Genomic DNA, 13,162 nt, shown 5'->3' on the forward strand with positions numbered 1-13,162 from the left:
ATTACAACGTCCAAGACCGATTGTTTGTACTTATTTACCGGACGGCCCTCCGTCATCCTCAAGATCTCTATTACTGCTGACAACAACGGATTGTACACCACTGTAAATCATATAAATATTAATTACGATGGTCTCAATACTTGAACAGAATTTCGTCTACAATTGAACAGTTACCTAGAAAGAGACAATCCAGCATCTTCCCCCTCAATTTTAGAAGCTCTTGAGGGATTACTTTATTCGTAATCACACCGAATAGTTTATCAACAAAATCCGCTATTATTTCGAAGTAGAATTTAATAAATACAATCACATCGCCTCAGTGATGAGACACGAAGAACTTATGTGGTCCCAAGCATTTAATTCAAACATTAATTTGGTTTTTCATTTGTCATTTTGTGATATGAAAAAGCGAGGTATGAAATGCGATTCATACTCATAACTTGATCGTTTAATAGCTGTGGCAGGAGTGTAAGTGTTGTTGTTATAATCGGTGGGCCCTGGACCCTTTATTAGGTGATGGGCATAGGGTTGGTGTATCCGGGGGAATAGATGGAGTACTACTGAATGTACTGTGTTCATTTTAGGGAGATTAATGTGCTAGTTTAGAAGATTTAGTCGTGTACTTAGTGAAAAAATGTTTTGGCATTTCTGAAAAATCTATAGGCTGTTTGGCCAAGTTCAGTTGTGTTCGGCTTGAAGGTATACAAACTGAAACTTCACTACAACTGTTATAGGCAGTTACTTCTGCGGTGAAAGCCAAACAAGAAGATTTTCAACTCATAATCATGAATCCATTGACGTAAGTATCAAAGACTTAAGTATCGTCTCTTATATCTATGCATGAATTCAATTAGTATTGTAATGGAAGCGAATTTCATCCAAACTCTGACAAGCCTAATTATTTTGATTTTATATTCGTAGAAATATTAAGAATATCACGAAACTTAGTGAGCAAGAACTGAAGCGCAACTTTAAAACGTCCTGGCATGATCAATATAAGGATAGCGCATGGGTTTTCATTGGAGGTCTTCCGTATGATTTGACCGAAGGTGATGTGATTTGTGTCTTCTCTCAGTAAGTGCTTTTGCTTATCTAATGATGGCTTTTGTACCTAAATGCATGTTTCCATCTAGGTAATATCATTTTAGATATTCTTTAAAACAATTCACAGATATGGGGAAGTAGTTAACATGAACTTAGTGAGAGACAAGGGAACTGGGAAATCGAAAGGATTTTGTTTCCTATGCTACGAAGATCAAAGGAGCACAGTACTCGCTGTTGACAACTTCAATGGAATGAAAGTAAGTCGCCAGGGTTACTGTAAAATCAGAATTCTATCATCATTGGACGTTAGTTACCCAGTCCATATCATACTTAGTACCTGCTTTCTTAATTGAAGACGAAGGAAGACATTCATGATTCATTCAGTTGCTGAATGTATTCATTCATTAATTTTCTCTCTCTCATTCTCCTAGATACTGGGCAGAACTATTCGAGTGGATCATGTAAGTGAATACAGACCCCCCAAGGAATCAAAAACCGTCGATGATGTAACCAAAATGCTTTATGAAACTGGTTGTGCCCCAGGTTCGAGTATCATTGCTGCCACCTCTGAGAATAGAAATGAGGAAAAGCCCGATAGCAAAGAAGGAATTCTCAAGAAAGTGAAAAAGGGTGAGTATTCATCTAAAATTCGACAATCTAATGTTCATTCATTGTCTCCTTCACAAATTATGACAGAATCAACCAATCATTTGATGGCATGGTATGTATCAGTTTGGCAAGGGACTGTTAGATAAGTTTTCCAAGATTATTCGGGTCTCCCACCGGGTCCACATTCGTAGGTTTGCCGACGTTTCGATGGCCGAGTCGTCCATCGTCTTCAGGGCATGGTGGTACTCAGGTATTTGGCCGCCTTATATAGTTTGGTCGGGAGTTCAGGTCACGTCTGATTGGTCGGACGCTTTCCGCCTCTTGTTTTCCTTGATGTTCCTCAAAATGGGTTTCCACGCGTTACTGAGGGAGTATCCGCTGTCTCGGTTAATGGATTTGTTTTCGAGCCGGATCGCTATTGCTTCCTTAGTCAATCTTTCCCAAGATTTCTCTTCTCGGCAAAGGACCCTTGTCTCCTCCCACCGAATGCTATGGTCGGAGATGATGCTGTGCTCTGCAATGGCCGACTTCTCAGGTTGGCACAGTCTGAAATGTCTCCGGTGTTCTTTTAACCTTGTAGCAATGGTCCTTCCGGTCTCTCCCACGTAGACTTGGCCGCACTCGCAGGGTATTCGGTATACTCCAGGGGTCATGAGGCCACAGGGGTCCTTTGCCCTTACTAATTCGTCCCTGAGTTTGTTACAGGGACGGAAGTAAGGGCAAAGTATACCGAATACCCTGCGAGTGCGGCCAAGTCTACGTGGGAGAGACCGGAAGGACCATTGCTACAAGGTTAAAAGAACACCGGAGACATTTCAGACTGTGCCAACCTGAGAAGTCGGCCATTGCAGAGCACAGCATCATCTCCGACCATAGCATTCGGTGGGAGGAGACAAGGGTCCTTTGCCGAGAAGAGAAATTTTGGGAAAGATTGACTAAGGAAGCAATAGCGATCCGGCTCGAAAACAAATCCATTAACCGAGGCAGCGGATACTCCCTCAGTAATGCGTGGAAACCCATTTTGAGGAACATCAAGGAAAACAAGAGGCGGAAAGCGTCCGACCAATCAGACGTGACCTGAACTCCCGACCAAACCTTATAAGGCGGCCAAATACCTGAGTACCGACATGCCCTGAAGACGATGGACGACTCGGCCATCGAAACATCGGCAAACCGACGAACGTGGACCCGGTGGGAGACCCGAATAATCTTGGAAAACATTATTCGCCGGGATCATTCGACCAGATGGATTCGGCGGGATCAAGTACCAGATCATTCGACTGTTAGATAAGTATTAAGAATTTTTTTAAGGTAATGTACTGGTTAAGGCATGTTCTGGATGAACACAGCTACCAAAAAATATTTTGTGACTCCTAACAGAACACAAACCATCAATCTACCCTACATAGTCCCTCTTCATCTCTGAGTACTTCCTTCCTCCCTTCATATCATCCAACATCCCTATCCCTTTCCTAGCTTGCCAAGCATTCTTCCCTCACAAGCAAAGATAGCCCAGAAATCTATATACCACACATCTATTCTTCCCTCAATTACATAATTCAACATCCTGTAGTCGATCATTATGTTTTTAATCCATTTTTCATTGTCTCTTAATGATTGCTCCCAACAGTCCCCTCTTCTCGCCCACCATACCAAGTACTTCCTCATTTGTTTTCTTCTCGGTCCATATCACCTTCTCCATTCTTCTCCATAGCCTCATTTCAAAAGCCTCCAGTCTATGTCTATCCTCCTGCTTCAATGGCTACGTTTCCATGCCATTCATAGCTACGCTTCATATCAAAGTTTTTACGAGTCTTTTCTTAATATCCTTACTCAACGTCCCTCTCATCAACTCCCTCCTCCTTTTGAAAGCCTCTTCGCCCAGCACAATTCTTCTCCTTACGTCGCTACTACTTTGACCGTGTTGATCCAAAACACTTCCAAGATATGTAAACTGTTCTACCTGCTCTAGTTTTTGCCCTCCTATTTTAATGTTTAGGTTAGCCTTTTTCTTACTAGAAAATCGCATACCCTTTGTTTTATTAATATTGATTCTCATCCCATTTCTATCGCACTGAATTTTCAGTTCACTCAGCAATGCTTGCAACCCCTTGGCTGAATGACAAACTAAAGCTTGGTCATCAGCAAACCTGACTGATTTTACAAATTCCCCTCCAACTTTCATTCCTACCTCCAGTCCTTCCATGCCTCTTTAATCATTTCCTCCAAGTATACATTGAACAGCAATGGTGATAATGGGCAACACTGACCATCCGGACTCTCCATTCCCCACTTGCACGTGAGCTGTCTGAAACATGTACAGGTTGCGGATTAGTCTCCTGTTCCTCCAATCTATTCCTATTTTCTGCAATATACTCATTAGTTTTTCCCAATTCACTCCATCAAAAGCCTTTCCGAAATCTACGAAACAGGCAAATACGTTTATCTTTCTCGGAATAGGAACTAATGCTGATCTCACAAAGTCTTCCAGCTATATTCCTTTGTCATAGATGCTATGAATCAGTCCAAATAGACTCTTCTCCCACATTTTCCTAAACCTTTTAATAGTTCCACAGGAATGTTGTCCACCCCCATGGCCATCTCATCGTTCAGTATGTCTGGACCTAAGTTATCTTCATCTACATCATATTCTCTTTCTATTTCTAAGCTTCTTAACCTAAGTTCTTTACCATACAGTCTAGTTCACTTCTTCTATATATTTCTTCCATCTCTCTTGGATCTTTTCTGTGTCAACTATTGTCTTACCCAACTTTTCTTTTCCTGTTAGTGCAGATATTCCCTTCTTACTTCCCAATAGTATTTTAAATATCTTGTATATTGCACCAATTTTACCCTTCCTCTGCAAACTAACCATATCCTCAAACTGCATCTTCCTCCATTCTACTTTTGCTTTTTTATTACCATCTCAATTCATTATTTAGCTCTTTGTACATCCTTCTGCCTAACTCTGCATTTACATTCTTCCATTTCCTTCTCTTACCCAAAACTCTAATCATCTCATCCGTGATCCATGGTTTGTTTCCTTGTCCTTTTCCCTTGAAAATTTCCTGTAGTTTCTTTTGTGGCTTTCGACATCCCTTTTTTCATATATTCCCATTTTTCCTGGATGTTCCTGAATTTCTTTACAGCCTGCTAATACTCCTACTTTTCAATCCAGTGAATGCTTCTTCATTCTATTTCCTCACCCGCCACTCCTACCTTATTTTTGTCAAACGAACGTTACACTTCATAACAACTACATTGTGATCTGCATCCGCTCCCGGGAAGCTGTGCGAATTGGTGATACCATTCCTTAAGCTGTGCCTAACCATAATAAAATCTAAATGATACCTTTCTGAGTCACCTGACATTTCCCATGCATACATATGCCTTTTGTGGTGTATAAACCAAGTGTTAGTGATGACTAAACCCCGTCTGCTGCAGAATTTAATTGCTTTTTCCCCGTGGTCATTCCTCTTACCTAAACCGTAGTCCCTCACCTCATTACATCTCTTCCATACAATCTCTTCCTTCACCTACCGTCACATTCCAATCCCCCATTGCAATCAAGTATTTTCCTGCAGGAACACATGCGATTATATCCCCTACCTGGTCGTATGAACTTCCTCCTCCTTATTAAATATTATGGAAGGCTAATTAAATTCCTCTGTAAACATTACTTCTTGCTCATCATATTAACTAGCAAAATATGGATTTGAACACTTTCCTTAGTTCAGTATGTAAAATTTTTCACAGAAGATCAGGTTTATTGTTGAATTATTTTTTTGGAAAGAACATAGAAATTAGCAAAGAGTACGTTAAGACAAGATAACAAATACACAAGAAGTCAATCTTCATCAAAGTATTGCTTCCTAGGAGACATAATCCTAAAGAAAATGCTGCAAACAATAGACTCTTGAATGCCTACTGGAAATCTACGTCGCTGAATATTTTAATTCACTGGAGACACGTTTTAGTGCATTTGCTAATGATGGGAGGATAATGTTGCAGAAAATAAATTTTTCAGTTAATGAGAACTGGTTACATAATCACATTTTAGCATGTGCTGCACATAATTTTTTTTCAGGGATTCCTTAAATTAAGGACTAACTGAACCAGTGTGTCATATTTAAAGGAGGTGATCAGTTCCTATTAATACTGCTTTTATCAAAGCACAAGGTCTGTCCCAAAAGTAGTAGGACTGAGTCATTTAAAAAAAATCATTGCAAGAATGGATACATTCACTCAAAAGTCTTCGAAGTAGCACCCTTGTGCATCCACACACCACTGCCAGTGGGTTTTCCACACCTCGTACGCCTTCTGGAAGGCGGCGCCTGGAATGCTCTGCTAAGCTCCCTCATCACGGCCTATTCTATCGCTTCCACCGGGCCGTGGTTACATCCTTTCAGCACGGATTTGAGGCAGGGGAAGAAGAGGAAGTCTGCTGGGGTAACATCAGGCCTGTATAGTAGCTGAGGCAGGCGGTCAAGATGCTCTTGGCAGATCCACATGTCAGCTTCCTTTTGTTTGTCCAAGAGCACTTGTGGCGCCAACTTTCCCCACACCTTTCTCAAGCCATTGTTTTTAGTCAAAGGTTGAAGCACGTCACTTTTAGGAATGCCAAGTTCATCAGAAACCTTGTGAACACTTAATCTGCAATCCCAGTCCAACAAAACCTTAACCCTTGAAAGATTTTCGTCCTTTTTTTGAGGTAGAAGGGCATCCTGAACTTTCAACATCATCTCTTCCCTTCTGAAACAACTTGGTGCCACTGAAAAACACCCGATCCACCCATGATGTTATCACCATAAGAATCTGCATTGAGCATGTCATGAGTGTCTCTTTCCTGGTTTTGCTCAGCTTTGCACAAAATTTGATGGTAGTGCTGTTCCAATAACCGGTTCATGATGGAGCGTGACGAGGTCATGCTAAAATAGTCTCTCAAATCCAGCCAGAGAAACCACCATCTGTCAATCCAGGAGAAAATAAGTCATACTTCTTCTGCGACTGACCTTGTAGATGAAAAGAGGCTCTCTTTTGAACCTGTGATTCTCCAGTGAGGAGAGCATTTTTCTACCCATTAGACCACCGCACTCCTTAATATTTTAGTCTAATTACCATGCTTTACAATTTTAAAAACCCTGGTAAGTTCACTCAATGGGAAGAATGGTCGGATAGAGGTAATTCTCAATTGATTTTTAGGACTGATCGCATATTATTTCCATAACATTAAAGTAAGCCTTTTAGAATTGTCATTGACAAATTGGGCCTCCCTAAAATAGCTAATCATTCTCATAGTATTTTGTATTAACAGTTTATTTGAAGATTAATGCTTACGTGTACTGAACAGATATATTTGTGTTTCAGAGAAAAAGAAAAGGGTTAAAAAACAGAAGAAGTCTGCCAAGAAAAGGTCCAGCAAAAAGAGAAAGAAGAGGAACAAGGAGGAGAGTTCATCTTCCACCAGCTCGTCGGAATCCTCGACCGATTCTAGCGAAAGTTCGAGCAGCGAGGAGGAGGATGATGATTCGGAGCAAGCAGAAAGCAAGGGCAGGGGGGGGAAGAAGAAAGATCCCCCAAGTCAGCGAAACCCCAAAGAGTGGAGGGGAGAGTGTGAGGAGCAAGTGAGGGTCAAGGTGGAGGAAGAGGAGGAGGAGAAGAGGAGGGCAAGGAGGGAGCAGAGGGCATCGCCCTCACGGGAGGGCAATCACGGGAATAAGGTGATGGTGGGAGGGCAGCGGAATGGGGCCAAGAGTGATGACATGCACCCCTCGCGGAGCATTAACGGCGAGCCCAGCAGGTGGGGCCAAGACAGCGATAGAAGGCGACCGGATAGGGGTGAGGATGTGGACGTAGACCAGTGGAGGGCTGAGCAGAGGAGAGAGGGGGGTGAGTGGAGGGGCAAACACAGAGGTGGCTCCAAGGACGAGAGGCAATTGGGGAAGGAGGGGTGGGACAGCGGGGGTGCAAGCAGGAAGCCGGGGCGTGATGGGAGGGATGGAAGGGACGAGCCGAGCCGAAGAGACGAGCCAAGGGCTAGAAAAGAGAGGCATGAGAGATATGAGACTGCGGGTTTGTGGAAGAAGGGCGAGAGATTCGGAGGCAGTCACCAGGACAGGGCGAAATGGGAAGAGAGAAGGCACCACGATGAAAGGAGTCGCAGTCCGTGTGAAAGAGAGAGTGGAAAATCAAAAAGGTCAACATATTGACATTCAGTAGTACAGATTGTGCTCGATTGCTGCTTCAAAAGGTGAACTGAATGGTGAGAGAGACTATGTTAGAGTCCAGATTGAGAAAGAGGAAAGAATAATATCTGACTGCACTTGCAGTCATACTAATTGTGCGAGCAATGACTCCATTTCAGGCTGTTGTCTGAAGGAAAGAGAGAGTGAAGGCATCCAAGCGTTCCATCCGAGGAAAAACGCAGACGCCTGCCTTCGGTGTATTGTTCTCCCTCCATTTGATCATGCAATATAATACATATTTCTGTACACAAAGTGGCAGATGAAATTACGATGTTTTTTAATAAAAAAATATTTTCAATACATCTTATTGTTTATAATTAATTCCTGGCTCGGGATGTCCTTGATTTCATAAGAGCAAAATTACTTATTTAATGACATCTGATTCTAAAATACCTGGAGAATGAAGTAGTCAAGGGTGATATTCAATATCTCAGTCCACCGTTATGTGAAGATGCTTTATTTCCATTCATCCACACACATATCTCACATATTCAGGAAAAAAAATATGGTCACTTATCTTTGAGTGCTTATTTTTTTCAAAACCCTCTTAAATATGTATCTTCTCCAATGGAGTGTCAGAATCCTTTGGTATTTGAGCCATGTAATTTTAAGCAAAAAATGTTGCATTGTTCCGTTGTTTGTAAATCAGATTTAATATTTGTATAAATATGAATAAAGCAAGATGCTCATAAACATGCCAATGGAAAGAGTATTTGAGATAAGTTTTTGGCAACACAGCTAGAATTGACTTAATGGAGCAGAATTTTGAATGTTCTAGACTAAATATTCTAGACATTGGCAGGGCCGATTTGCTGTCTCCAACCAGCTACGTTTGTATTTGCCTCGCACCAATTGGGTTAAAGTAACCTCATTTGCATATAGACAAGTACCATAATTCCTGGCCCATAAGAGGCTCTTATTTTTACTCCAAAATGTACTTAAAAATCAGGTTGCATTTTTTGGACTGGGAATATATGGGTATGACGTCAACCAAGTTGATTCGCCAGAAAAATACTATTGAGCATATTTATCTGCATCAGGTATCGAAAATGGTTGTCTTTATTACAAATTTTGACAAGGTCTTGAGTCAGTATTTTAAGCAACAACGAGTATTAATATTTCATTGAAAACACTACCTCAAAAATTAACAAGTACTTCTCCCTTTCTCACCTCGCACGCTAACTATAGCTCTTGAGAAATGAGCTCACTGTGGCTCCACCTCAGGCAGTCATGGGAGGGACAAGCCTTCAGTGCTGTCCTGTCTCTGGATCCAGCCTCACTGACTCAACCCACCACCCCCAATAGCACCACAATATCCATCGCAAAACATAACTCAATAAGCCACAACAGCTGGACAGGGATGCATCTCGGTTTTGTCTGAGGAGGGTGAGGGCACTTCCAAGGCTCAGAGCACTTTGTCTGGGATCACAATCTGGCAGCTGTCCTGCCTGACCCACAAGGTGCCTTCCCTATGCCTGGGAGATGATGAATCATACAATTCAGAACACGGAAACGAGGTGGCTGAAAGGCATTTTGGCACCGTGATGATGAATATCTGAGATTCTATGAGGAATAACAGGTAATCTACTGGTTAAGGAAGGCTTAGAATGGACACAAGATACCAAACAATTCTCTTGTCTCTCCCAACAAAACACAACCCAATATTTAACTCTACCAAAAACCGCTCTTCAACTCCATATACTACCTTGATCAAAAAGTTCCCGGAATAACCACCGTGTGGCGCTCCCATCGTTCCGATTTGAGTTCTGTTTTTTTGTTAAATTGGTACATCTGTTGTTGATATTCCCTTTAAATCTTAGTGTCATAACTTGACATTTGCAAAAGTTACGTAGCCAAGAGTACATCTATCTCTGTGTGTGTTGGCGATTTTTTACAATTGCAGAAATGGATTTAAATTTGCAACAACGAACTTGTATTAAATTTTGCGTAAAAAACGGATTTAGTGGCGCACGGACGTTGGAAATGTTGGAAAAGTGTTTCGGCAACGATTCTCTAAAAAAACGGTCGTTTACCAGTGGCACGAGCGGTTCAGAAGTGGATCGAAGATGATGAACGCAGTGGCAGACCATCGACATCGAAAGTCGGTGAAAAAATTGATAAAGTATAACAAATGTTGGTCAATAACCGCAAATTAACCATCAGAGAAATAGCGGAGGACTTGAACATTGCCTATGGATCCGCCCAAGACATTGTGGTTAATGATTTGGGTTTCCGTCGTGTAGCAGCAAAGTTGGTGCCAAAAGACCTCAATTTCATGCAAAAAAGAGACCGTGTTGACGTCGCAAAAGACATGATTTGCGAGGCTGAATCCGATCCCACATTCATCAAAAGGATCATTACTGGAGACGAGACGTGGGTTTATGAGTACGACACGCAATCCAGACATCAGGCAAGTGAATGGCGTTCACCAAATGAGCCGAGACCAAAAAAACCACGTCGTTTTCAGTCAAAAAAGAAGGCAATGCTGACGGTTTTCATGGATTACAACGGTGTAGTGCATCATGAATTTTTGCCAGAAGGCCAGACAGTAAACAAAGAGTATTATTTGGGCGTTATGAGACGTTTGCGTGAAGCAATTCGCCGAAAGAGACCAGAAATGTGGGCAGAAAACTCGTGGATTTTGCACCATGATAACGCACCGTCGCACAGTGCTATCATTATTCGTAATTTTTTGACGAAAAATGCAACAAATACCATCCAACAGCCACCGAATTCACCTGATTTGGCTCCCTGTGACTTCTTTCTGTTCAATCGAGTTAAAAAACCATTACGGGGAACGCGTTTTAGCAGCCGAGAGGAAGTAATGGAAAAATCGCAGGAAGCACTGATGGACATACCGAAAACCGACCGTAACTTTTGCAAATGTCAAGTTATGACACTAAGATTTAAAGGGAATATCAACAACAGATGTACCAATTTAACAAAAAAAACAGAACTCAAATCGGAACGATGGGAGCGCCACACGGTGGTTATTCCGGGAACTTTTTGATCAAGGTAGTATTTCCTCCCTCCTCCACACCCACATTCTAAAAGCCTCCAGTCTACGTCTACCCTCCTGCTTCAGTGACCATTTTTCCACGCCATACATAACTACACTCCATATCAAAGTTTTGAAGTCTTTTCTTAACATCCTTACTCAACATCCATATCATCAACTCCCTTATCCTTGTAAAAGCCTCTTTGCCCAATGAAATTCTCCTCACATCCCTACTACTTAGTCCATTTTGGTCCAAAACACTTTCAAGATACGTAAACTGTTCTACCTGCTCTAGTTTTTGCCCTCCTATTTTAATGTTAAGCTTGGCCTTTCTCTTCCTGGAAAACCTAAAAACCTTTGTTTTATTTGTATTAATTCTCATACCGTATCTATCGTACTGAATTTCCATTTCCCTCAATAATGCTTGCAACCCCTTGGCTGTCTGCCAAACTAGAGCTTGGTCATCAGCAAACCTGACTGATTTTACAAATTCCCCTCCAACTTTCATTCCTACCTCCAGTCCTTCCCATGCCTCTTCAATCATTTCCTCTGCATACAGGTTGAATAGCATGGTGACAATGCATAGCCCTGCCTTACACCTCTTCCTAACACTGCCCATCCGGACTCACGTTCCCAACTCGCACCTGAGCAGTCTGAGACATATACAGGTTGTGGATTAGCCTCCTGTCTGTTCCTATTTTCTGCAATACCCTTATTAGTGTTTCCCTATTCACTCTATCAAATGTCTATTCAAAATCCATGAAAAAGGTAAAAAAATCCTGAATAAATTTTATGTTCTTCCTATGATGAATAAGCTTTGATATATGTGTAGAAACTAATAATTCAATGTAACTATTCAATTTTCTGCGTATTAAGTGTTAACATAAAAACAATGATCTTTTTTGTCTGATCCAAGTATTTTTTGTCAAATCTAACCTGAAAAACCACAGTGCATCTAATGGGCCGGGAAATATGGTATTGTTTTAGTTAAAACCAGAACAGCCCATGCAGTGATAACCAGCCCTGAACCACAACAATTACCCCTAATCATATCAATCAGTCAGAATTTTAAAGTGCTCTGAATGATGAATGTTTGTTTCTGCAGTCAGTCCACAGCTGACCCTGTCTGTCATCCCTGAAATTGGAAGCATATTCTGTTTTTCTTGCAAAAGCCTCTCCTCATATTCAGACCTCACATTTTCCCTGGTGAATGTAACTTCCCTCTGCTAATTAACACACAAAATCATTGCGTAACCCTGCTTTCTGGCCATCATAATATCTGTAAGTTAAATTTTAAAATCTCTATGGTACGAGAGCATATTGGAAAGCAAGGTCTCCTTTTTTTTCATGGAAAATCAAATTTATTCTCGACTTTGCATACACTGTTCGAAAGGTTGAGCATTTAGCTATTTTTCCACAAAAATTTTCTGCTTCTTGCACTTCCTCGTCTAAATTAGAATTCTGTCCCCCAAGGTGTTTTTTGAGAGAGGGAAACAAGTGTGCAAGAAGCAGTCATAAGTTGGCTTTGCGACACAGCGGGAGAAAGGTACGACACCGGTATAAAAAGCTGCTTACAAGGATGCAAAAAGTGATTGATCATCAAGGCGACTATGTTGAAATATAGTTAAATGCTCAACCTTTCCAATGATGTATGCAAAGTTGAGAATAAATTTGATTTTCCATGAAAAAAAAAATAGGAGACCTTACTTTTCAATATGCCCTCACATGTTACTTCTTACTCTTTTTTTTAAATGAACAAATTGTCTACAGCAGCTTCATTCTGGTGTAAAAATCTGTACCTCTGCTAAATTTTTCATCAGAATTAACAGAATAAGTTAACTTTAAATTATGTATCATGACCATAAATGCATACCACAAAATCACCATGAAACTAATTTTTCTGGGCACGAATGTCATTTTTAAGCATCTAAGCTAAATGCTATAAAAAGGACTGCATGGCATTTGTCTCTCAGTGTACACACATTATTGCTAATAACATAGTCTTTTAATGATTGTGGCCACAATATTAGCAGCAGCACAGGGTAGGAATGAGTACAAAGGGTATAAGCAGACTGGGAAGATAAGCCACCAGTACAGTAGAGGTACTTTGTACGTATGACTAGCCAAGGGTACATTAGACTGCGTGGAAGTGAGGGTTTCATAAAGAAAGCAAAGCAAGGCTATATACTATGCTATGCACAAAATTCAGGCAATATGCAAATATTACAAAGTATTTACAAATTATCTGCCGTAGACAATAAGGAAA

The 13,162-nt window shown here is 41.1% G+C and overlaps 1 protein-coding gene across 1 annotated transcript; it reads left to right on the forward strand.

Annotated features, from left to right (window-relative positions):
* Positions 1-454: 454 nt before the first annotated feature.
* Positions 455-7,862, forward strand: LOC139688205 (RNA-binding motif protein, X-linked 2-like). The gene is made up of 5 exons (XM_071585634.1): positions 455-799; positions 922-1,074; positions 1,172-1,301; positions 1,476-1,674; positions 7,021-7,862. The coding sequence occupies exons 1-5, from the start codon at positions 786-788 to the stop codon at positions 7,860-7,862; spliced, it is 1,338 nt and encodes a 445-aa protein (XP_071441735.1). The 5' UTR covers positions 455-785.
* The last annotated feature ends 5,300 nt before the right edge of the window (positions 7,863-13,162 follow it).

This window comes from Hetaerina americana, unplaced genomic scaffold (genome assembly GCF_022747635.1).
Source record: "Hetaerina americana unplaced genomic scaffold, ioHetAmer1.1.p SCAF_2, whole genome shotgun sequence".
NCBI lineage: Eukaryota > Metazoa > Arthropoda > Insecta > Odonata > Calopterygidae > Hetaerina > Hetaerina americana.